The sequence below is a fragment of the Tyto alba genome, unplaced genomic scaffold (genome assembly GCF_018691265.1).
Source record: "Tyto alba isolate M040663 unplaced genomic scaffold, T.alba_DEE_v4.0 Super-Scaffold_200000178, whole genome shotgun sequence".
Lineage (NCBI taxonomy): Eukaryota > Metazoa > Chordata > Aves > Strigiformes > Tytonidae > Tyto > Tyto alba.
In genome coordinates, this window is record NW_024881291.1 from 193,648 (window position 1) to 216,101 (window position 22,454).

Genomic DNA, 22,454 nt, shown 5'->3' on the forward strand with positions numbered 1-22,454 from the left:
CCCTCCAGCTCCGTGACACCCCCCCCCCCCTCCCGGATTTATTGCCCCCCCATTTCAGCTCCCCTCCCCCCCCCAGGCTCCTCCTTCCCCCCCCGCGGAAAAGCCCAGGCCAAGGTAAGACAACACCCCCCCCCCCCCAAAAAAAAAAAATAAAAAAAGGGTCCCCCCCTTTTTTGGGAGGGGGTGGGAAGAATTAGGGGGGAGGGAGGGGCACTGACAACCCCCCCCGCCCCCCATTTTTGTGGCCGGGGGAGGGTGGGGTTGACACCCCCTCCTTGTTTTCACACACAGGGGTTGCACCCCAATAATGCCCCCCCCCCTTCTTTAAACCTGGCCCCCCCCCCCGGCCCCCTCCCCCAACCGGGAATGCTGGAGCCCCCCCATCCTGCCCTTCCCCCCCATCTTAGCACCCGCCCCCCCTCCCCCAATCATGGGACCCCCCCCAGACCCTGACAGCCCCCCCCCCCCCACCCCCCCGCTGGGCCCTGGGACCCCCCAAACTTCCACCCCCCCCCTCGCAGCCTGGGACCCCAATTCCCTTCCATCCCCCCCCCCCTTTTCCTGGGGCGCCCCAATCCTGGTGTGTCCCCGCCCCATCCTGGACCCCCCCATGCTGGAGGGGGGGGGGGGATTTGGGGTGCTAGGGAAGGGGGGGGGACACCCTTTCCCAAGGGGGTGGGGGGCACCCAGTACCACCCCTCTGCCCCGCAAGCTGGGGTCCCCCCCCCTCAGCAGGGCCCCCAATGGGACGGGGGGGGGGGGAGGAAATGGGGGGGGGGGGGTCGGGGGGGGCCACGCCTGCGTCCTACCAGCTCAGCAGTAACCAAGCAACAGCCGTAGCGCCTCTAATTAGCCCTGATTAGCTCCGGGGTTAATTACCCCACGGCCTGGCTGGGCTGGAAGGGGCGGGGGGGGGGGGGGCAGGAACACAAACTGGGGGTGCCCCCCCCCCAACCCCCCTGCTCCCAGCCAGGATCGGGCCCACCCTGCGCCAGCCGGGAAATTCTTCAGCCCGTTAAATAATTATTTATTAATTTCTTTGCTGCTTAAAAAAAAAAAAAAAAACAAAAAAATTGAAAACAGTTTGAAAAGAAATTTTAAGTAATTTTACATTTTTTGTTTTAAATTGTAATTTTTTTTTTTTTTAAAAAAACCCCAACAAAATAGATTTAAAACCAATATAAAATAAATATGAATTATTTATCTCTGCTGCAGCTGGTTACGGCCCGGGGGGGGGTTGTGCCGGCTGTTTGCACACTCGTGTCCCCCAGGTGTAACCGCGGCGGGGGGTTACGCTCCGCCGGTGTGAAGAGGGTGTCGTTTACCCCGGGAGCGTGCAAGGGGGGTGCCGGCTGCGCGTGTGTAAGCAGTGTGCAGGCTGCACTGCGCGCGTGGAAGGGAGGTGTAAGGTCGCCCTGTACACGCGCGCGGGCGGGGTGTCGTTTGTACCGAGTGTGCAAATGGGGTGTAACCTGTGCGGCGCACCTGTGAGCGGCTCTACGTCGCTCCTTGTGTGTGCAAACGGCTGTAGCTTGTACTGTGGGTGTGCAAGCGGGGTGTCGTTCGCACTGTGCGTGTGTAAGCAGGGCGTAAAGTTGTACCACGAGTGTGCAAACAGGGGGTACTCTGCCCTGAGCCTTCAGTCGGGGTGTAGCTTGCACAGCACGCGTGTGAGGGGCTGTAGCCCGCGCCCTGTGTGTGCAAATGGGTGTAACTAGCACTGTGCGTGTGTAAACACGGTGTAGTTTGCCCTGTGCAAGTGTAAGCAGGGTGTAGTTTGCACTGTGAGTGTGCAAGAGTCGTCTACTCTGCACTGACCCTTCAAACTGGGTGTAGCTTGCACAGCACGCGTGTGAGCAGGGTGTAACCCGCGCCCTGTGGGTGCAAACGGGTGTAACTAGTGCTGTGAGTGTGTAAGCAGGGGGTAGTTTGTACTGTGGGCGTGTAAGCAGGGTGTAGTTTGTACTGTGGGTGTGCAAGCAGGGTGTAGTTTGCCCTGTATATGTGTAAGCAGGGTGTAGGTTGCACTTCGGGTGTGCAAACAGGGGGTACTTGGCACCGAGTCTTAAAAGTGGGTGTAGCTTGCACAGCACACGTGTGAGCATGGTGTAACCCACACCCTGTGTGTGCAAACGGGTGTAACTAGCACTACGTGTGTGTAACCATGTTGTAGTGTGCACTGTGGGTGTGTAAGCAGGGTGCAGGTTGCCCTGTGAGTGTGCAAACAGGGGGTACTCTGCCCTGAGCCTTCCGTCGGGGTGTAGCTTGCAGAGCACATGTGTGAGGGGCTGTAGCCCGTGCCCTGTGTGTGCAAATGGGTGTAACTAGCACTGTGCGTGTGTAAGCACGGTGCCGTTTGCCCTGTGCAAGTGTAAGCAGGGTGCAGGTTGCCCTGTGAGTGTGCAAACAGGGGGTACTTTGCACTGAGCCTTCAAACCGGGTGTAGCTTGCACAGCACGCGTGTGAGGGGCTGTAGCCCACACCTTGTGCGTGCAGACGGGTGTAACTAGTGCTGTGCATGTGTAACTGTGGTGTAGTTTGCACTGTGGGTGTGTAAGCAGGGTGCAGGCTGCCCTGTGAGTGTGCAAACAGGGGGTACTCTGCCCTGAGCCTTCCGTCGGGGTGTAGCTTGCACAGCAGGCGTGTGAGCAGGGTGTAACCCGCGCCCTGTGGGTGCAAACGGGTGTAACCAGCGCTGTGCGTGTGTAACCACGGGGGGGGGGTGTGCGGGGGGGGGGGGGGGGGGGATGTTCTATAAGGGACGAGCCCGTGTGCGTGTGCCACCCCCCGGGGGTGCTCTATAGGGGACGCTGGGCTGTGTGTGCCCCCCAGCAGGCCGTGCTCGAGAGGGGGTGACGCGTTTATGCGTGTGTATGCGCGGTGGGCCCCGCTCTGCTCTATAGGGGCTGCGGGGCACGCGGGGTGTAATCTGGGGGGCGGTGGGGGGGTGGGGGTGTGCAATCTATAGGGTGTGCTCTATAGGAGTTGTGCTCTGCGTAGGGGCTGCAGGGCATGTGGGGCAACAGGCTGGAGGGGATGCAGTCCATAGGGGATGCAGGGCATATAGGGGTACGGTGTAGTTGCGATGTACTCTATAGGGGATGCAGCGTCTGTGGGGTGTAGGCTATAGGGGATGTAGTCCATAGGGTATATGGGGTGCAGGCTATAGGGGATGCCGCGTATGTGTGGTATAGTTTATAGGGGACGTACTCTATAAGGGATGCGTGGCGTGTGGTGCGTTCTCTATAGGGGGTGCAGGGAACGGGGGTGTACACTAGCAGAGGTACTCTATAGGGGACACAGGGCATGTGGGGTCTATAGGGGATTCGGGGTATGTGGGATGCACTCTATAGGGGATGCAGGACATGTGGGGTGCACTCTATAGGGGACACAAGACGTGAGGTGTACTCTATAGGGGATGTACTCTATACGGGATATAAGACGTGGGGTGTAATCTATATGGGATGCACTCTATAGGGGACACAGGACATGTGGGGTGTACTCTATAGGGGATTCAGGGTATGTGGAGTGTACTCTATAGGGGACATATTCTATAGGGGACACAGGACATGGGGTGTGCTCTGTAGGGGATGCACTCTATAGGGTATGTAAGAATGTGGGGTGTGCTCTATAGGGGACGCAGGACATGTGGGCTGTGCTCTATAGGGGACGCAGGGTATACGTGCACCAGGAGCCTATTCCATAGGGTGTCCATCCCTCCCTCCACCCAGCCCCAGATCCTGCCCCCCAGCAAGGCGAGCCCCTGGGGCTGCCCGTTGCGGGAGGGGAAGGGCAGGGAGCAGCTGGGGGGCCCGGACACGGCGGTGTCCCCTCCCGGTGTCCGTGTGTCCCCTCCCGGTGTCCGTGTGTCCCCCCCCGGTGTCCGTGTCCGTGTCCCCCCCATAAGCGTGGGGCTGTCGCCTATAGATGCTGCGGCTGCTGCTGGTGCTGTCGGCGCTGAGCGCGGAGCCCGGCCAGGCGGCCATCCACGTGAACCTCACCGAGGGTACGTGACCTACCCCCACCCCCGCACGCGAGGACGGGCGTGTGACACCCACCCCCCGCCCCGGTGCGTCACCCCCACCCCCACCCTAGGGTGCCAGATCATCCACCCGCCGCGGGACGGGGGGATCCGCTACCGGGGCTTGACCCCCGAGGAGGTGCAGAGCGTCCGCTTCCTCCCCTTCGACTACGAGATCGAGTACGTCTGCCGGCCCGACCGCGAGATCGTGGGGCCCAAGGTGCGCAAGTGCCAGCGCGACGGCACCTGGACCGCCATGGGCCACCCCAGCCGCTGCCGTGAGTGTCACCGTCACCGTCGTGGCCCCCAGCCCTGTCACTATCGCCATCATGGTCACCTTCCCCATCACCGTTACACTGTCCCCACCACTGTCACCGTTACGCCGTCGCTGTTACCGTCACCGTTGTGGTCGGCGGCGTCGTCACCGTGACCGTTACTGTTACCATCGCCGTCACGAGCGCCGATCCCTGCCACCAACACTGTCATCATCATCTCCATCACTGCCACCATCATCAGTAACCACGACTAGCGCCAATCACTGTTACCACCACCAGTCACCGTTATCACCAGTAGCACCCCCGTCACCGTTACCTTCCCTGCCACCATCATCTCCATCACCCGTCACCGTTACCGCTACCATCGTGATCACCGTTAGCATCGTCACTCCCCATCACCGTCACCATCACTGTCACCAGGACCATTACCGTCACCGTACCATCACCGTTAACCATCGCCATCACTGTTACCATCAGCATCCTCATCACCATTCCCCTCATCAACAGCATCCCCATCACTTACCGTCAGCATTGCCATCACCATCATCATCTTCATCACCGTTACCATCATCGACAGCATCCCCGCCACCACCACTATCCTCATCACCGTTTGCCCATCACCATCATCATCCCCATCACTGTTGCCATCACCATCAGCATCCTCATCACCATTACCGCCAGCATCAACATCCTCAACACCGTTACTGTCACCATGATTGTCACCATCAGCATCCCCGTCACCATTACCATCACCATCCCCAGCACCATAACCATCAGCATTGCCATCACCATCCCCAGCACCGTAACCATCAGCATTGCCATCACCATCAGCATCCTCATCACTGTTTTGCCGCCACCGTTACTGTCATCAACAGCATTACCATCACCATCAGCATCCTCCTCATCACTGTTACCATCACCATCAGCATCCTCCTCATCACTGTTACCATCAGCATCCTCATCACTGTTTTGCCGCCACCGTTACCATCATCAACAGCATCCCCATCACTGTTACTGCCAGCATTGCCATCACCAGCACCATCCCCGTCACCGTTACCATCACCGACAGCATCCCTGTCGCCATTGCCGTCAGCATTACGATCACCATCAGTATCCTCATCACTGTTACCATCACCAACATCGTCACCATTACTACCGCCATCAGCATCCCCATCACCGTTTTGCCGTCACCATTCCCATCATCAACAGCATCACCATTACCGTCACCATCAGTACCCTCATCACCATCACCATCGTTACCATCACCATCCTCATCACTATCACCATTCTCCTTACTGTTACCATCACCGTCACCATCCTCATCACCGTTACCATCACCGTCACCATCCTCATCACCGTTACCATCACCATCACCATCCTCACCACCGTTACCATCTCCATCCTCATCCTCATCACCGTTACCATCACGATCCTCATCCTCCTCACTGTTACCACCACCAGCACCATCCCTGTCACCGTTACCATCACCCTTACCATCACCTTTACCCTCCCCATCACCAGAGGTCCCAACCACCCCCCGCCGACGTGGGTAGGAGTGACCCTGGGAAGGGTGTGGGGTTGACACACACACACACACCCCCCCCCAGTGAGGACCTGTCCCAAGATGCACCTGAGCCTGGAGAACGGGCAGGCGGTGACGCGGGCGATGGAGCGGGTACCGGTGGAGGGGACGTGGACCGAGTACACCTGCAACCCGGGGTTCCGCCTGGTGGGCAGCGCCCGCAGTAACTGCACCAAGTTGGGGCGCTGGAGCACCCCCAAACCCATCTGCGAGTGTGAGTGGGGTCCCCACGGGGCGGGGGAGGTTGGGGGGGGGATGGGGGGGCTGTTCATGGAGTGGCTGAGGTGTTGGGGGGTCCCTGTTCGGGTCCTCATGGGGTGTCTCGGGGGTTGGGGGGGTCCCTGGGGTGTCTGTGGAGTTGGGAGGTTGTTCGGGTGTCTTTAGGGTTGGGGGGTTCCCTGTTCGGGTCCTTATGGGGTGTCTCTGGGGTTGTAGGGTTCCTGGGGTGTCTGTGGAGTTGGGGGGTTCCTCAGGGTGTCCCTGGGGTTGGGGGGTCCCTGTTCAGGTCCTCATGGGGTGTCTGTGGAGTTGGGGGGGTCGTTCGGGTGTCTTTAGGGTTGGGGGGTTCCCTGTTCGGGTCCTCATGGGATGTCTCGGGGGTTGGGGGGGTCCCTGGGGTGTCTGTGGAGTTGGGGGGTTGTTTGGGTGTCTTTAGGGTTGGGGGGTTCCCTGTTCAGGTCCTTATGGGGTGTCTCTGGGGTTGTAGGGTTCCTGGGGTGTCTGTGGAGTTGGGGGGTTCCTCGGGGTGTCCCTGGGGTTGGGGGTCCCTGTTCAGGTCCTCATGGGGTGTCTGTGGAGTTGGGGGGGTCGTTCGGGTGTCTTTAGGGTTGGGGGGTTCCCTGTTCAGGTCCTTATGGGGTGTCTCTGGGGTTGTAGGGTTCCTGGGGTGTCTGTGGAGTTGGGGGGTCGTTTGGGGTGTCCCTGGGGTTGGGGGGTTCCTCTTCAGGTCCTCATGGGGTGTCTCTAGGGTTGTAGGGTTCCTCGGGTGTCTGTGGAGTTGGGGGGTCGTTTGAGGTGTCCCTGGGGTTGGGGGGTTCCTCTTCAGGTCCTCATGGGGTGTCTGTGGAGTTGGGGGGGTCCCTGTTCAGGTCCTCTGGAGTTGCAGGGTCCTTGGGGTGTTTCTGGGGTTGGGGGGGGTCCCTGTTCAGATCCTTGTGAGGTGTCTTGGGTTGGGGGGTTCCTGGGGTATCTCCGGGGTCAGGGGTCCAGAGATGGGAGTTCAGGTCTCCATGGGGTGTCTCTGAGGTTGGGGGGTCCCTGTTCCAGGTCTCTGTGGGGTGTCTCTAGTTTTAGGGTGTGGGGGGGTTCTTGTTCAGGTCCTCATGGGGTGTCTTTAGGGTTGGGTGATCCCTGGGGTGGGGGTTCAGGTCACCGTGGGGTGTCTGTGGAGTTAAGGGGTTCCTGTTCAGGTGTCTGTGGGGTGTCCTTGAGGTTGGGGGACCCCTGGGGTGGGGGTTCAGGCCCCCATGGGGGGTCCCCAGCCCCCCCACGGTGTGTGGGGGGTGTGTCTCTGTGTGACTCAGTTTCCCCCCCGCAGTGCGTCGCCCTCTCTCAGGTGAGTACGTCCCCAGGTCTCCCCCCACCCGTGGCCGTGTCCCCCCACCCCGCTCCCAGCTGGGCCTGTCCTCAGCACCCCCAGCACCCCCAGCTGGGGGCGGGGCCGTGGTGGGGGCACCCCAGGTGTGTGTGTGTCCCCCCACCCCCAGCTCTGCCCCGGACGGGGGGTGGGCGCCCCCCGGGACCCCCCCCATCCAGCCCCACGCGGTTTCATGGCACCGGAGCCCCCTTCCTCCACCCCTCCATCCCATCCTTCCTCCCCCCCCATCCCTTCCCCTCCCTCTCTCCCCCTCCTCTTCCTCCCAGCCTTCCTCGCTCCTCCCCCTCCCCTCCACCCGCCTCCTCCTCCCAGCCTTCCTCCCTCCACCCACCCTCCTCCTCCAGCCCCCCCCATCACCCACCCACCCCCATCCCTCCCTCCCACCGCATGTCCCCCCCCTCCCCTCCCCTCTCCCTGCCTTCCTCCCCTCCTGCCAGCCCCCCTCTCCCTCCAGCCCTCCCCGGCGCTGAGCTCCAGTCCCTCGCTCTCCAGCCCTTCCTCCCCCCCCTCCATCTTTCCGCTCCCCATCCCTCTCTTTCCCATCCCCATCCCTCTATTTTCCGCTCCCCAACCCTCCGTCTTTTCCCGTCTCCATCCCTCCGGATTCTCCGCCCCAAATCCCTCCGTCTTCTCCGCTCTCCAGCCCTCCGTATTTTCCACTCCCCAGCCCTCCCTCCCCTCTTCTCTCCATCTTTCCGCTCCCCATCCCTCTCTTTTCCCATCCCCATCCCTCTCTTTTCCCATCCCCATCCCTCTATTTCCCATCCCTCTTATTTGCCATCCCCATCCTCCATCGCTCCGCTCCCATCCCTCTTATTTCCCTCTCCCCATCCCGTAATTTTCCATCCCTCTATTTTCCATCCCCATCTCTCTTATTTTTCCACCTCCATCCCTCTTATTTTCCACTCCCCACCCCGCTATTTTCCGCTCCCCATCCCTCCATCGCTCCACTCCCCTTTCCCATTATTTCCCTCTCCCCACCCCATTATTTTCCATCCCCATCCCTCTTATTTTCCCATCTCCATCTCTCCGCTCCCCGTCCCTCTCTTTCCCTCCCCGTCCTTCCTCCCCTCCCTCACCGCGACTCGCCAGCTCCCCTCCCCACCTCATTACCATTCCAACCTCACCTCCGGAGCCAGTGACATCAACCCCACCCCCCCACCCCCCCCCCCCCCGCCCCCCAAATCCCTCTTACGCCATGGCCAACCGAATCCCCGCCATCCATACGTCTTGACCCCGGGAATGGCGGGTCCCCTGGTGTCACCCAAGCCACCTCGTTGGCTTTTGGTGGTGCTCAGCGTCTCGCTGGTGTCGCGCCCGTCGGTGGGTACAGGCAAGAAGGCAGTGCACGTCGGGGCGCTCTTCCCCATGAGTGGGGGGTGGCCGGGGGGCCAGGCCTGCCTGCCCGCCGTCCGTATGGCCTTGGAGGACATCAACAGTCGGAGGGACATCTTGCCCGATTATGAGTTGCGGCTCATCCACCACGATAGTAAAGTGAGAGAGGGGATGGAGGCGGGGGGAGGTGGGATGGGGCGGGGAGGGGCAGCGAGAGGTGGTGGGATGGGGCAGAGGGACCCCCAGAGGTGGTGGGATGGGGCAGGAGGATGATGATGGTGGTAGGATGGGGCAGGAGGATGATGGTGGTGGGATGGGGCAGAGGGACCCCCAAGAGGTGGTGGGATGGGGCAGAGGGACCCCAAGAGGTGGTGGGATGGGGCAGAGGGACCCCAAGAGGTGGTGGGATGGGGCAGGAGGATGATGATGGTGGTGGGATGGGGCAGGAGGATGATGGTGGTGGGATGGGGATGGTGGTGGGGATGGGGCAGAGGGACCCCCAGAGGTGGTGGGATGGGGCAGAGGGACCCCAAGAGGTGGTGGGATGGGGCAGAGGGACCCCCAGAGGTGGTGGGATGGGGCAGGAGGAGGATGGTGGTGGTGGGATGGGGTAAGAGGACAGTGGAATGGGGCAGGGGGGACCCCAAGAGGTGCTGGCATGGGGTAAGAGGATGATGATGGTGGTGGGATGGGGCAGGAGGACAGTGAGGGGTGGTGGGGACAGGGATGGGTGGTGGGATGGGGCGGGGGGACCCCAAGAGGTGCTGGGATGGGGCAGGAGGATGGTGAAGGGTGGTGGGGATGGGGAGGGGGCAGGGGGACCCCAAGAGGTGCTGGGATGGGGCAGGAGGATGATGATGGTGCTGGGATGGGGCAGGAGGAGGAGGATGGTGGGATGGGGGCAGGAGGACACTGAGGGGCAGTGGATATAGGGCAGTGGGTCTGAGGAGGGGGGTGGTATATAGGGCAGGGGCAGAGGGGATAAGGGAACGGGGCGGGGGGGGGAATATATAGGGCAGGGGGGGCCCAGGCAGAGGGCAGGAGGCATTGTGGGTATATAGGGCACCAGTGGGGGGCAGGGGATGTGCCGGGGGGGGGGCGGGGGGGCCGCTGACGCAGAGCCTGGCGGGGTGCTGGGGGGTTGGGGGGGGGGGGCACAGGTGTGGGTTGGGGTGCAGCGTGGGGCTGGGCTGGGGAAGAAATGAGGGGGGGTGGGGGGTGGAGAGGGAGATGGGGGGGGCACTGCGGGGGGTGGCAGTTGGGGGGAGGATGAGGATGGCAGAGGCAGCGTGAAGGTGAAGGCAGGGGCAGGCAGGTGGGGGGGGGGGGGTTGGATCTTGCGGGGCAGGCAGGGCGGGGGGACCCAGGCATCCGGCCTTGGTATGTGGGGGGGGGGCACCTTGACCCCCTCCCCCTCCTGCCCCCCAGCCCTCCTGCTCCCCCCCCCCCCAGCCCTGTACCCTCCCACGTCCGTCCTGCGCCCGTCTGTCCATCCTGCGCCTCCCTCTGTCCGTCCTCTTCCTCCCTTCACCCTCTGCTCCCCGCCCGCCCCAGCCATCCCCCCCCCCAATCTATCCAGCCCCCCCACATGCCCCCCCCAAATCCCCTCCCCCCAAACGCCCCCCCCATTACCCCGTACCCCACCGAGCGCCGCTCCTGTACCCCTGTCTGTCCTGCACCCCCCCTCCTGCCTGTCCCATTCCCCCTCTGCCCCCCCCCCAAAACCCCTCCTCCACCCCCCCCAACTGCCTGGTTGCCATGGCAACGGATGCTGCTGGGTCTGCCACTGGGTTGCCACGGCAACGGTGCCTGGCTCCTTTTCCGGACCATTCGTGCCCTGAATTATTCATAGACCCCAAGAAAGAGCAGGGCACCGAGGGGGGGGGGGCCAAGCACCCTGCCCCCCCCTCCTCCCCCACCCTTTTCTCCCCCTCCCCCACACGCCTGGGTCCCCCCTGGGAGGTTCTTTGGGCTGGAGCTGGGGGGCAAAGTGGGTTACAGTGGGAGGAGGTGAGCTGGGGAATCCCAGCAGCCTCTCCCCTTGTCCCCAACCCCCTTTTGTACATGTGTGTGTGTGTCCGTGTCCCCCCCCCCCCCGCAGTGTGACCCCGGCCAGGCCACCAAGTACCTCTACGAGCTTCTCTACAACGACCCCATCAAGATCATCCTCATGCCCGGGTGCAGCAGCGTCTCCACGCTGGTGGCCGAGGCTGCCCGGATGTGGAACCTCATCGTGGTGAGGAACCAGCTCCTCATCCCCAGGGGTGTCCCCAGGGACACGGCGGGGGGGGGGGCGGGAGGGGAGTTTGGGGACCCCCCCCCTTCACCCCTACCCGCTGCTCAGACCCTGCTTGGGCACGGCGGGTCGGGTGGAGCCCCAGGTGGGGATGGAGGGGGTGCGGAGAGCTGTTGCCTGTCGGGGTGTAGCGGCGCGGGGTGTTGAGGTTGGGTTGTGCCTTGGTGTCCCCAGGGTGGTGGTGGTGGGGGGGGTCATCGTGAGGGGGGTGGGAACGCACGGCGTCGCTGGTGTTGCTTGGGGTGCGGCTGTTGCTGCTGGTGTGGCTGTATCCTGCCATGGTTACAGGCAAATACGCCTGTCTCCGTGCCGGCTACACCCAGCTGTTGCTTTCAGGTTGCTGCTGCATGTGCAGGTGTTGCTGCCCGTGCGGTTGTTGCTACGTGTGCCACTGTTGCTTTCAGGTTGTTGCTACGTGTCTGGTTGTTGGCGCGTGTGCGGCTGTTGCTCCATGGGTGACTGTTGCTTTCAGGTTGTTGCTCCCCGCGTGGTTGTTACTCCATGTGCAGCTGTTGCTTTCAGGTTGCTGCTGCATGTGTGGTTGTTGCTACACATCTGGTTGTTGCTTTCCCGTTGTTGATAAATGTGCAGTTGTTGCTACACATGTGGTTGTTGCTTTCAGGGTGTTGCTCCACCTGCAGTTGTTACTGCCTGTGCAGCTGTTGCTTTCAGGTTGATGCTGTGCATGTGGTTGTTGCTTTCAGGTTGTTGCTCCCCGTGTGGTTGTTGCTTTCAGGTTGTTGCTCCACCTGCAGTTGTTACTACCCATGTAGCTGTTGCTTCCAGGTTGTTGCTGCCTGTGTGGTTGTTGCCGTCAGGTTGTTGCCACCCCTGTGCCTGTTGCTGCGCCTGTAGCTGTGTCTAGACGGCTGTTGCTGGGCACACGGGTGTTTGGACACGTGCTGGTGTCGGGGTGCATCCAGCTGTAGCTCCGTGTGGGGCTGGTGGAGGTGGCTGTACCCACACCCACCGCGATTCCCGCCATCAGCCGCCCCTGCAGCCACCGGCCGTCTGCTCGACCGGTTCTCGACGGGCTACAGGCAACCAGAGCGGTGTTGCTGGGTGTGTGTGTGTGTGTAACAACTGTTGGGCACTGACAACACCCCCCCTCCACACCCCCCCCTTACAGCTCTCCTACGGCTCCAGCTCCCCCGCCCTCTCCAACCGCCAGCGCTTCCCCACCTTCTTCCGCACCCACCCCTCGGCCACCCTGCACAACCCCACCCGCGTCCAGCTCTTCAAGAAGTGGGGCTGGACCAAGATCGCCACCATCCAGCAGACCACGGAGGTCTTCACCTCGGTATGCACCCACCCGCTGCTGCCGCTTCCCCACCCCCAGAACTCTGCCCCACAACCTCTTCAACCCCCATCCTGGACCCAGTGATGTCCGGGTCCAAGCTCAATCCCCTCCCGCGGCACGGAACGCCAACCCCCCCCAACCCCTGCTTGCTGCCCCCCTACCCAACCCCGCCATCCCACCCCCCAGACTCACTCTGCACTCTCTTTCCCCGCCCCTCCCCACCCCGCCTGCACCTCCCGCCTGTTTCCCACTCCAACCCCCCCGCCCACCCACCACCAGACCCTCGATGACCTGGACCAGCGGGTGAAGGAAGCCGGTTTGGAGATCACCTTCCGCCAGAGCTTCTTCTCCGACCCCGCCGCGCCCGTCCGCAACCTCAAGGTGAGCCCACCTTGCCCACGCCCAGGTCCTCCCCCCACGGCACCCACAACCGTCGGGGTGCAGATTGGGCCGCGTCCTGCACCCCAAAGGGAGCAGAGACACCCCAAGACGTCCAAGCATCCAGGTCAACGATGCATCTCCTCCAGCCAGGAGACGGGTAGCAACGCCCGCGACCTGGCTGTGCAATGCCAAGGCTCTGGTTCTCAGCACCCCTATGCAAAGTTATGCAAATGAGGCTGGGTGGAGTTAGCCCTCTAGGAGCAGAAGTCCTACCCCAGGGTGACTTGTCTCCCCACAGCGCCAGGACGCCCGTATCATTGTGGGCCTCTTCTACGAGACGGAGGCGCGTAAGGTCTTCTGCGAGGTGAGGGGTGAGAAGGGGGGACGTGGTGTGGGTGGGCACCGTGGGGGGCATGCAGTGGAGAAGGGGGGGGGTGGACATCAGGGGGACGTGGGGCAGTTGGGAGAGTGGGGAAACGGGTGGTGGGACATGTGGGTCAGTGGGCAGAAAGACATCAGGATGAATGGGTGGAAGTGTGGGTAGATGGGAGTGGGGTGGAACAGATGGGTGGTGGGATGGTGGGGTGGAAAATGGTTGAGCAGAGGCACGGGGTTGGACAGAGGTCTGGGTGGATGGACAGGATGGGAGGAGGGTGCGAGATGAGTGAGGGGTGACTGGATGGGTTGGGGTGAAGAGTGATGGACAGAGGGATGGTGGGAAGGATGGGGTGAAGGGTAAGGCCACTGCCCCTTGGCCCACACAGGTCTACAAGGAGAAGCTGTACGGCAAGAAGTACGTCTGGTTCCTCATCGGCTGGTACGCCGACAACTGGTTCCGCATCAAGGATCCAGCCATCAACTGCACCGAGGCGGAGATGGCCGAGGCCGTGGAAGGGCACGTCACCACCGAGATCGTCATGCTCAACCCTGAGAACACCCGCAGCATCTCCAACATGGTACGGAGGGGATGGGGGGGACACATGGTGCGCTCAGCGGGGCCCGCTCCACCCCACCCCCCCCCCCAGCACTGCTGTCTTTTTGCCCATCGCAGACGTCCCAGGAGTTTATTGAGAAGCTGCAGAAGAGGCTGGGCAAGAACCCCGAGGAGACAGGCGGCTTTCAGGAGGCGCCGCTGGCCTACGATGCCATCTGGGCGCTGGCCCTGGCCCTCAACAAGACCTCAGCGGAGCTGGTCAAGAAGGGCTTGCGCCTGGAGGACTTCAACTACAACAACAAGAACATCACCGACGAGATCTACCGGGCTCTCAACTCCTCCGCCTTCGAGGGTGTCTCGGTGCGTTGCTCACACCTGAGCCCCTGCCAGTCCCCGGCCCCAGCGTGTCCTCTTGTCCCCAACAAGGTCTCCCATGTCCCCATCTCCTCCGCCTTCGAGGTGGTGGTGAGGGTGCCTTGAAGGTATCTGTCAAGGGTGCCTCCGTGAGCCACCCCAAAACTCCCAGAGCAGATGTTCTCCCAGCACCCCTCTGGGAACGTGGGCCTGCCGCCTGCCAGCTCCCCGACACCCATCTCCATCCCACCCCACAGGGACACGTTGTCTTTGACGCCAGTGGCTCCCGCATGGCCTGGACGCTCATTGAGCAGCTGCAAGGTGAGTGAGCAGAGGCAGCAGCCATCCCAGGGTGACACGGTCACCACGTGGCACGTGGCGAGCACCACCGAGCATCCCGCAACGCCCCCTTCACACACAACAGCCGCGGCTTGGCCGTTGCGGCCAGGTTGTCCGCACAACAGTAGCATCCAACCGCCCCGAGACGCACCCCGCAAGTCCCACCACTGCACGAGCTCTCAAGGGGTGGCAACACACATGGGACAACCCCCCCTTCTCCACACCCTTTTGGCCACGTGCCCAACAGGACGCGTGTCCTCACCAACACACAACTGCTCTTGCACGTGACGGAGGGAGGAGCAGAGGTGGAGGCGGCTTGAGGGACAAGCAAGGAGCTTGGGACAAGAAAGTCATCAAGAGTAGTCGTCGTGGATTCACCAAGGAGAAGTCATGGTTGACCAACGTCACCAGCTTCTACGGGCTTGGTAGATGAGGGGAGAGTGGTGGACGTTGTCTACCTTGGCTTCGGGAAGGTTTTCTACGCTGTCTCCCAGAAGATCCTCGCAGAGAAGCTGATGAAGTCTGGGCTGGATGAGGAGACAGTGGGGTGAACTGAAAACTGGCTGAATGGCGGGGCCCAGGGGGTGGGGACCAGCGGCAGAAGGTCCAGTTGGAGGCCAGTGCACCACAGGGGTCAAGAGTGGGGCCAGTCCTGTTCAACATCATCAGTGATCTAGATGATGGTACCTTCAAGCCAGTTTGCTGATGACACCAAACTGGGAGGAGCGGCTGAGATGCTGGAGGGCCACGCTGCCACTCAGAAGGACCTTGGCAGACTGGAGAAGTGGGCTGAGAGGAACCTCATGAGATTCAACAAGGAAACACGCTCCAGGGACAACTCCAGGCACTAGGACAGGCTGGGGCTCAACCAGCTTTGCAGAGAAGGTCCTGGGCGACCAGGACACCAAGTTGACCATGAGTCAGCGATGTGGCCTTGTGGCAAAGGTGGCCAACGGTCTCCTGAGCTGCATCAGGAGGAGTGGTGGAGCAGGTCAAGGAGGTGATCCTTCCCCTCTGCTCAGCACTGGTGAGGTGGGGCCAGTGCTGGGCTCCCTGGTACAAGAGAGCTACTGGAGAGCATCCAGCAAAGGGCCACGAGGATGACGAAGGGCCTGGAGCACAGGAGGCTCCAGCTGAGCATCCGAAACCCCTTTTTCATGGTGCAGGTGACCAAGCAGTGGCAGAAGGTGCCCAGAGAAGTGGTACAGTCTCCGTCCTTGGAGACGTCCAAACACTGCATGGATGTGGTCACGGACAACGGGCTCTGGGTGGTCCTGCTTGAGAGAGCGTTGGCCCAGATGACCCCCAGAGGTCCCTTCCAGCCCCCAACCAGTCTGTGATCCTGTGGGGGTGTGCACACACGCTGGAGGGGTGTCGCTTCTCCTTCCCTCCCACCTGACCCGTCTCTGCTGCCCTTGCAGGAGGTGTCTACAAGAAGATCGGCTACTACGACAGCACCAAGGACAACCTGTCCTGGTATAACAACGACAAGTGGATTGGTGAGCAGTGCCACGGGTGGGGCGTGAGCGGGGGGGTCCCTGCCGTGGGGAAGGGTTGGGAAGAACCCCCCACACCCCCTAATTGTGCCGTGGGCTCTGCAGGAGGTGCCCCTCCAGCCGACTACACCAAGGTCATCACCACCTTCCGATTCCTGTCCCAGAAGCTCTTCATCTCCGTCTCGGTGCTGGCCTCGCTGGGCATTCTCCTGGCCATCATCTGCCTGGCTTTCAACATCTACAACGGGCACGTTCGGTCAGTGACACCCCCATTTTCCCGGTGTTTGGGGAAATGTCACACCTTTCCTTTCCCAGAGCTGCTAAAAAACCCCTCAGCAGCATGTGGTTAGCAACACCCAGAGGGAAAAAAAGGATTATGTGCTCCCATGTCCTCCTACAGAAGATGGCAGTGACGAAACGTTGTTGTTAGTAGATATCCCAGTTGCCCGTCTCGCTGTGTAGGAGCTTCAGGTGATACCAAGGGTCTGGCTGTAGCACATGGTTTCCTGTTCTCTCGCTTTGCGCCCCCATTTCTGGCGCCCTGTTGGGTTCGTTGACCGTGTGGGTGACACCCCGTCTTCTCAGCAACCCGCCCCCCTCTCCAGGTACATCCAGAACTCACAGCCGTACCTGAACAACATGACGGCTGTGGGCTGCACGTTGGCTCTTGCTGCCGTCTTCCCCCTGGGACTTGACGGGTACCACATCGGGCCGGGGCTTTTCCCTTTCGTCTGTCAGGTATGGGGCTGGGGGGGGGGGGCGTTGGGGGGTACAGGTGAAGTGGGGACAACCCGGGGGTGGGGACAGCCAAAGGAGGAAGAGCCAGGAGATGGGGACAACCGGAGGAGGAACGGTTGGGGTTACAGCCAGGGGATGGGGACAAGCGGAGGGGGACACTGCTGAGAGTAGATCCGGGGACTTGTGAAGGTGTTGGCCAAGGGAGGTCCATGGGAGGGGGGGTACACTCCATGGGGGCGCAGCAGAGGTGGGTACAGCTGGACAGGGAGGTACAACCGTCTCTTCCCGACCCCTGTACCCTCCACAGGCCCGGCTGTGGCTCCTCGGGCTGGGGTTCAGCCTGGCGTATGGCAGCATGTTCACCAAGATCTGGTGGGTCCACACCGTCTTCACCAAGAAGGAGGAGAAGAAGGAGAAGAGGAAGGTGAGGAGCGACCCAGTGGGGTGTGGGGAGACTGGTTGGGGGGCTGGGGGGGGGGGGGGGGGGTAGCACAGTGTCTCAGTGACGCTGTGTTGTCCCCACACCCAGACCCTGGAGCCTTGGAAGCTGTACGCCACCGTGGGGCTACTTGTGGGGCTGGATGTGGTCACGCTGATCATCTGGCAAATCGTGGACCCTCTGCACCGCACCATTGAGGTGGGGCACTGCTGGGGAGGTGGGGGGGGGGGGGGGGGGGGCGTGGCTCATGATGTTGGGGGGATTACTCAAGGTGTTGGGGTGCTGCTGCGGGGATGGGCACGGCCCCAGGGTGCTGCTGGAGAGATGCTTGTGGCATCAAGGTGCTGCTGGGGGGATGCTCATGGTGTTGAGGGGGTGTTATCGTGTCAGGGGGATGCTCAGGGCATTGGGGTGCTGCTGGGGGGAGCCCCCCCCCCCCCTCACACCCCGTCTCCCACCCTGTCACCCCCAGGAGTTCACCAAGGAGGAGCCCAAGACGGACACAGACGTCTCCATCCTGCCCCAGCTGGAGCACTGCAGCTCCACCAAGATGAACACGTGGCTCGGTGGGCATGGGGGGGTCGGGGGGGTGGGAGATGGGCAGGGGCAGGACTGAAGGGGGGGTACAGGCAGGGTTGGGGACACGGGCGCGTTGTAGAGAGCCAAGGGGAGACCCAGGCACCCGCAGGGGCTGGGGGAGGGGGGGTGTGTCTCTGTTTGACCACCCGTGGGGCCCCCCACCCTGAGCCAGGTGGGTGGGTCTGACCACTCCTGGTTCCCCCCCCAGGGATATTTTATGGCTTCAAGGGGTTGCTGCTGCTGTTGGGCATCTTCCTGGCGTACGAGACCAAGAGCGTGTCGACGGAGAAGATCAACGACCACCGAGCGGTGGGCATGGCCATCTACAACGTAGCGGTAAGCTGGGGTGGCTGTGTGTGTGTCCCCACCATCTTCACCCCACATCCCATACGGTGACCCCCCAAAAACATCCCCCCCCCTTCCTCCCCGCAGGTCCTCTGCCTCATCACGGCGCCCGTCACCATGATCCTCAGCAGCCAACAGGACGCGGCCTTCGCCTTCGCTTCGTTGGCTGTCGTCTTCTCTTCGTACATCACCTTGGTCGTCCTCTTCGTCCCCAAGGTGCTGGTCGGTGGGGGAAGGGCTGGTGGGGTCTGGGCGTTTCTTCTGGGGTGGGAAGGAACAGTCGTCCTACATCCTCCCTCATAGCGTCAAGGTGTTGCCCTTGCAGCCGTGGAGGTTTCTTCTCCAGTGGGGTCATGGAGTTGGTGGTGACAGTCAGAAGGGGACACGGGGGACAGTCGGGCGCGGGTGTTGCCTTGAGGGGGACAATGTTGACAGTCGGGGGCCGTTGCAGATGCGACGCCTCATCACCCGGGGCGAGTGGCAGTCGGAGCAGCAGGACACCATGAAGACGGGCTCGTCCACCAACAACAACGAGGAGGAGAAATCCCGACTGTTGGAGAAGGAGAACCGGGAGCTGGAGAAAATCATCGCCGAGGTGGGTGTGGGGGGAAACCCCAAAACGTGGTTTGGGGGTGGACGCCCCATGGAGGTGGGCTGTAGCTTCAGGGTTGTAGCTTCAAGGCGTTGCTACCCATGCCAAGAGGGGTAGATCACCTTTGGGGCACCGACACCCCAACGGGAGCATCATCCCCCCCCCCCTCCCCAATTTGTCACCTGGCAGAAAGAGGAACGTGTGTCGGAGCTCCGCCAGCAGCTCCAGGACCGCCAGCAGCTCCGGTCTCGCCGACGGTCGTCCAACCCTTCCCAGGAGGCTGACAACCATTTCTCCCCGGGGTTGAGCGCCACCCCGGCCCCCCCGGCCCCCTTCTACCAACCCAACCTCCCCCTGGTCCGCTGCCTGGTCTCGGAACAAGCCGACAAGCTCGGCCGGGGTAACTGCGACGGGAGCCGTGTCCATCTCCTCTACAAGTGACCCTCACAGGGGGCGGAGCTCTTTGCTGCGGGGTGGGGGGCAGTGGGTGGGGCTAGGCAGGGAGGGCGGAGCCTCTTTGCCTTATTAATTATTTTTTTTTTAAAACACGTTTCTTCGTCTTAACCTGGGGGACCACGGCTCTGGCAGCGTCACCCCCTCACCCCGCAGGGCTCCGGGTGTCGCCCACCCTCCGACTGTTGTCAGGTGGGAAGCGATGGGGTGTTGGGGAAGAAGGGTGGCTCTTAATTAAGGGGGGGGGAGGTGGGGGGCCAGGACTGAGTTAACGACATGGGAAGTCCCCCCCAAACTCCTCCGTAGCCATCCCATCTCCCTCTCTCACTCCAGCCATAGCGCACAGTCCGACAGTCCCGCTGACTTGTCCTCCTCCAGCCCCTCCCTGCTACAGCCACACGACGTCCCCGCCCTTGCCCCGCACCGTTGCGCACAACCGGAGCTCAGCTCCTGGGGTAGCAAACCACCAACCTTTTAATTCCCATGTAAATTAGTGTTGATACAGGTGATGGGGGTGGAGGGTGGGGGGAAACGCAGGATCAGGCCCCGGGGCTGCGGGTGGTTGTATCGCAAGCAGCAATTCCTGTAGTTTAATGTCAGGCTGTAGTGTACGACCAAGTCTAGTTAAGTCTAGTCAGACTGTAGTGCACAACTTGTACGTACAATCAAATCGAATTGCACATCAGGATCAGTTACTGCAATGCACGGGCCGGCTGTAGCCAATGGCTGGTTTGGGATCAGTTGTTGGTACAATCAGATTTGGGGTTTATGCTGTATTGTCCGACTGTCGCTCACAACCAGCTCTGGAGCACAGTTGGAGGGGCTGGGGCTGTACGTTGGGGCACAGCGTTAGGTCGGGTCCTGTATGCGCAGACTGTTGTATCCGTGGGGTCTGGTTTCTCATCTGTACAGTCGCACTTTAGTGGACAACCAGATCCTGCTTCTTCTCATGTCTCTGTTGTGGTGTTTAACCATGAAAGGGGAACTACACCGTATCGCAACCATCGGGCTTGGGTCCTTCCCTGGACCAAGGGCACCCCGGTACGGCCGGAGAGCTGTAGCCAGCTCCCAGTCATCCTCAGGCAGTTGGGCTGTTTTGGGGTGACAACACCGAAGAAAGGATCAGGCTGCTCCTGGGTCTGGTGGTTTCTGGGTCCGGCTGTTCCTGGGTCCGGTGGTTTCTGGATCTGGCTGTTCCTGGGTCTGGCTGTTCCTGGTCCCAGCCCGTCCAGCACCCATTACAACCACCCCAGCTGCCTTCAGGGTGACGGTGTTCACAGCCACGCACCCCACACGTCTTTGCTTTGACGTTACCCCCACCCACAAAACCCAGGTGGGGGGCCCTGCCCCCTACGCCCAGGCAGCTGCGGTACCGGGTCCAACCCTCCCCGCACCCACCCCCACAACACACACCAGCAGCAAACACCGTCCCTACCCCGCGCCACCAGTACCGGGGACGGCGCCGATAGGGGCTGGGGAAGGTGGTGGCTGTGCCAGGCACCAGGGGAGGGTGCAAAGGGGGGGGGGGGAAGGGGGAAATTAGACACCCCCTGAACCCCCCTATACCAAGGACACGGGTGTCCCAGGTGGGTGGATCCCCGCTCCTCTCCCTTTGCTGAACCAAAATCGGTGATTTACAGCCCAAAAATCCAGCCCACAACCACAGGACTCTGGGGGGGGGGGGGGGGGAAAGAACCAGGGCAGTCAGCTTCTGGGAAAACCTGTGAAATACAGGGGAGACAGGGCTGCCCCCCCCCCCCAAAATCTTGACCCTGGGGGTCACTCCCCCCCGAGCCATGGGTGGGCGAGGGCACGAGCAACGGGGGGAGCAAAGATTTGTCACCATGAGGGGGTCCCCCAGATGGAAGGGGGGGGGGGCTCCTCTCAATAGGGGGGCCAGCCCTGCTTTCCCCAGGTGCTGTTTGGCAGCAGCCCCCCCTCCCCGCACGCCCCGGGCTGGAGGAAGAAGAGGAAGACTCCGCAGAATGCCAAGCCCCCTCCCACCGTCAAGGCCACCGCCAAGGCCACCGCTCGGCACAGAGACCACCGGCCGGAGAGCCGGGGCCAAGCCCCGTTGGGGGGCGCGGGGGGGGGCTCAGGTCGCCCCAATTCCAGGCTGAGGGTGACAGTGGGGAGCTGAGCGGGGGGCTTGGGGCGAGGGGGGGGGACGTAGAGGAGCCCCTTGGGGCGGTTGAAGCGGACGGAGGCAGTGGGGCCGGGGGGGAGGAGAGCCAGGAGATGGGGGGGGGTGGGCAAAGCCGGGGGGCCGCGGCGGGGGGGCAAAGGCGTGGGGCGGCGGCAGAGGGGGCAGAGCAAGGTGGGGGCGGCGGGGGCCACCAGGGTGACCCTGGCCAAGCATTCGAGGCAGAAGGTGTGACCGCACCCCAAAACCTTGGGCACCTTGAAGAGGCGATCGTAAGGGGCGAAGCAGATGACGCAATCCAGGGGGGGGACCCCCTCGGCGTCCCCCCCCGGGACCCCTTGGGTGTCCCCAGCCATGGCAGGGGCCCTGGCAGGTAGGGAAAAAAAAAAAAAAAAAAAAAAAAAAAAAAGAGAAAAAAAAAAATCAAAATTGAGAGAGCATTTAGCCAGCAGTGATTAAGCGCAGCTCAGGGTGTGGGGTTGGGACAGCGAATTTATGGGGTATCCTGAGCCAAACCGCCCCCCCACACGCACACTTTGGGGTGCCAAGAGCCCCCCCTTGAAGAGAACAAGCCCCTCTGGAGAACCCAACACCCCCCCCCCCCCAATAGTCTGGGGAGGGCTGGGTCCAAATTTCCAGGTGGAAGTAGCAGCACCCGCAGCTGTTCCCAGCAAAGCCAGCACCCCCTCCCACCCACCCCCACCCCCCCTCAATTTGGGGGGGGTCTCGAGCTCAGCCCCCCCCCCACCCCTCACCTGCACCCCCCCGAGGTGCCGCTCGCCTCCGGGATCGCGCAGGACCTTGGCCACCGTCACACCCACCGCAGTTGCCCTGCCCCTGCCCGCGTGAGCCGGGGCGGGGGGGTGGCACACCCCCCCCAACTCCCCAAACCGCACCCCCACCCCCCACCCCCCGAATTTGGGGAGCACCCCTAAACCCCACACTGGCCTTAGCGGGGGTCCTGAGCCACCGAGGAGCCGGTTCCCAAAGCAGATCCTGCCCCCCCCCGCCGTGGGGAGGGGCCGGATCCATCCCAGCTCTATTTATTAGGAGCTTTTCTTCCGCCTTCTGCCCCTTCCCAGTACTGGGTGTCCCCGCCCTGGGAAAAACGGTGCAAAAAGGGAGGGGGGGGGGCCATGACAGCAAGGGAGCACCCCAACCCTTCCCTGGGGGGCAGGAATGAGGCAGGGCTGGCTGAGGCTTGGGGGGGGGGGCACACAGGCAGGACAGAGTCACAGCCAGGGGTCAGCACATT

At 62.2% G+C, this 22,454-nt stretch overlaps 2 protein-coding genes across 3 annotated transcripts; one reads left to right on the top strand and one right to left on the bottom strand.

Moving 5' to 3' along the window:
• The first annotated feature begins 13 nt into the window (after window positions 1–13).
• On the top strand, window positions 14–20,006 carry GABBR1 (gamma-aminobutyric acid type B receptor subunit 1). The gene is made up of 23 exons (XM_042794037.1): window positions 14–114; window positions 3,928–4,006; window positions 4,096–4,299; window positions 5,904–6,092; window positions 7,416–7,433; window positions 8,809–8,969; window positions 10,912–11,046; window positions 12,236–12,406; window positions 12,686–12,787; window positions 13,086–13,151; window positions 13,552–13,743; window positions 13,839–14,081; window positions 14,333–14,396; window positions 15,836–15,913; window positions 16,016–16,166; window positions 16,516–16,648; window positions 16,956–17,072; window positions 17,178–17,285; window positions 17,560–17,653; window positions 17,875–18,002; window positions 18,099–18,227; window positions 18,463–18,606; window positions 18,793–20,006. The coding sequence occupies exons 2-23, from the start codon at window positions 3,928–3,930 to the stop codon at window positions 19,042–19,044; spliced, it is 2,958 nt and encodes a 985-aa protein (XP_042649971.1). The 5' UTR covers window positions 14–114; the 3' UTR covers window positions 19,045–20,006.
• Window positions 19,133–22,416, bottom strand: LOC122153610 (RING finger protein 225-like). Of its 2 annotated transcripts, none has more exons than XM_042794071.1 (2): window positions 22,148–22,416; window positions 19,133–21,565 (listed from the first exon to the last, which is right to left on the bottom strand). In XM_042794071.1, exon 2 carries the CDS (start codon window positions 21,553–21,555, stop codon window positions 20,941–20,943), a length of 615 nt encoding a protein of 204 aa, XP_042650005.1. In that variant the 5' UTR covers window positions 21,556–21,565; window positions 22,148–22,416; the 3' UTR covers window positions 19,133–20,940. The 2 variants fall into 2 exon arrangements, with proteins under 2 accessions (XP_042650005.1, XP_042650006.1); XM_042794072.1 differs by lacking the exon at window positions 22,148–22,416 and adding an exon at window positions 21,955–22,141.
• Between the last annotated feature and the right edge of the window lie 38 nt (window positions 22,417–22,454).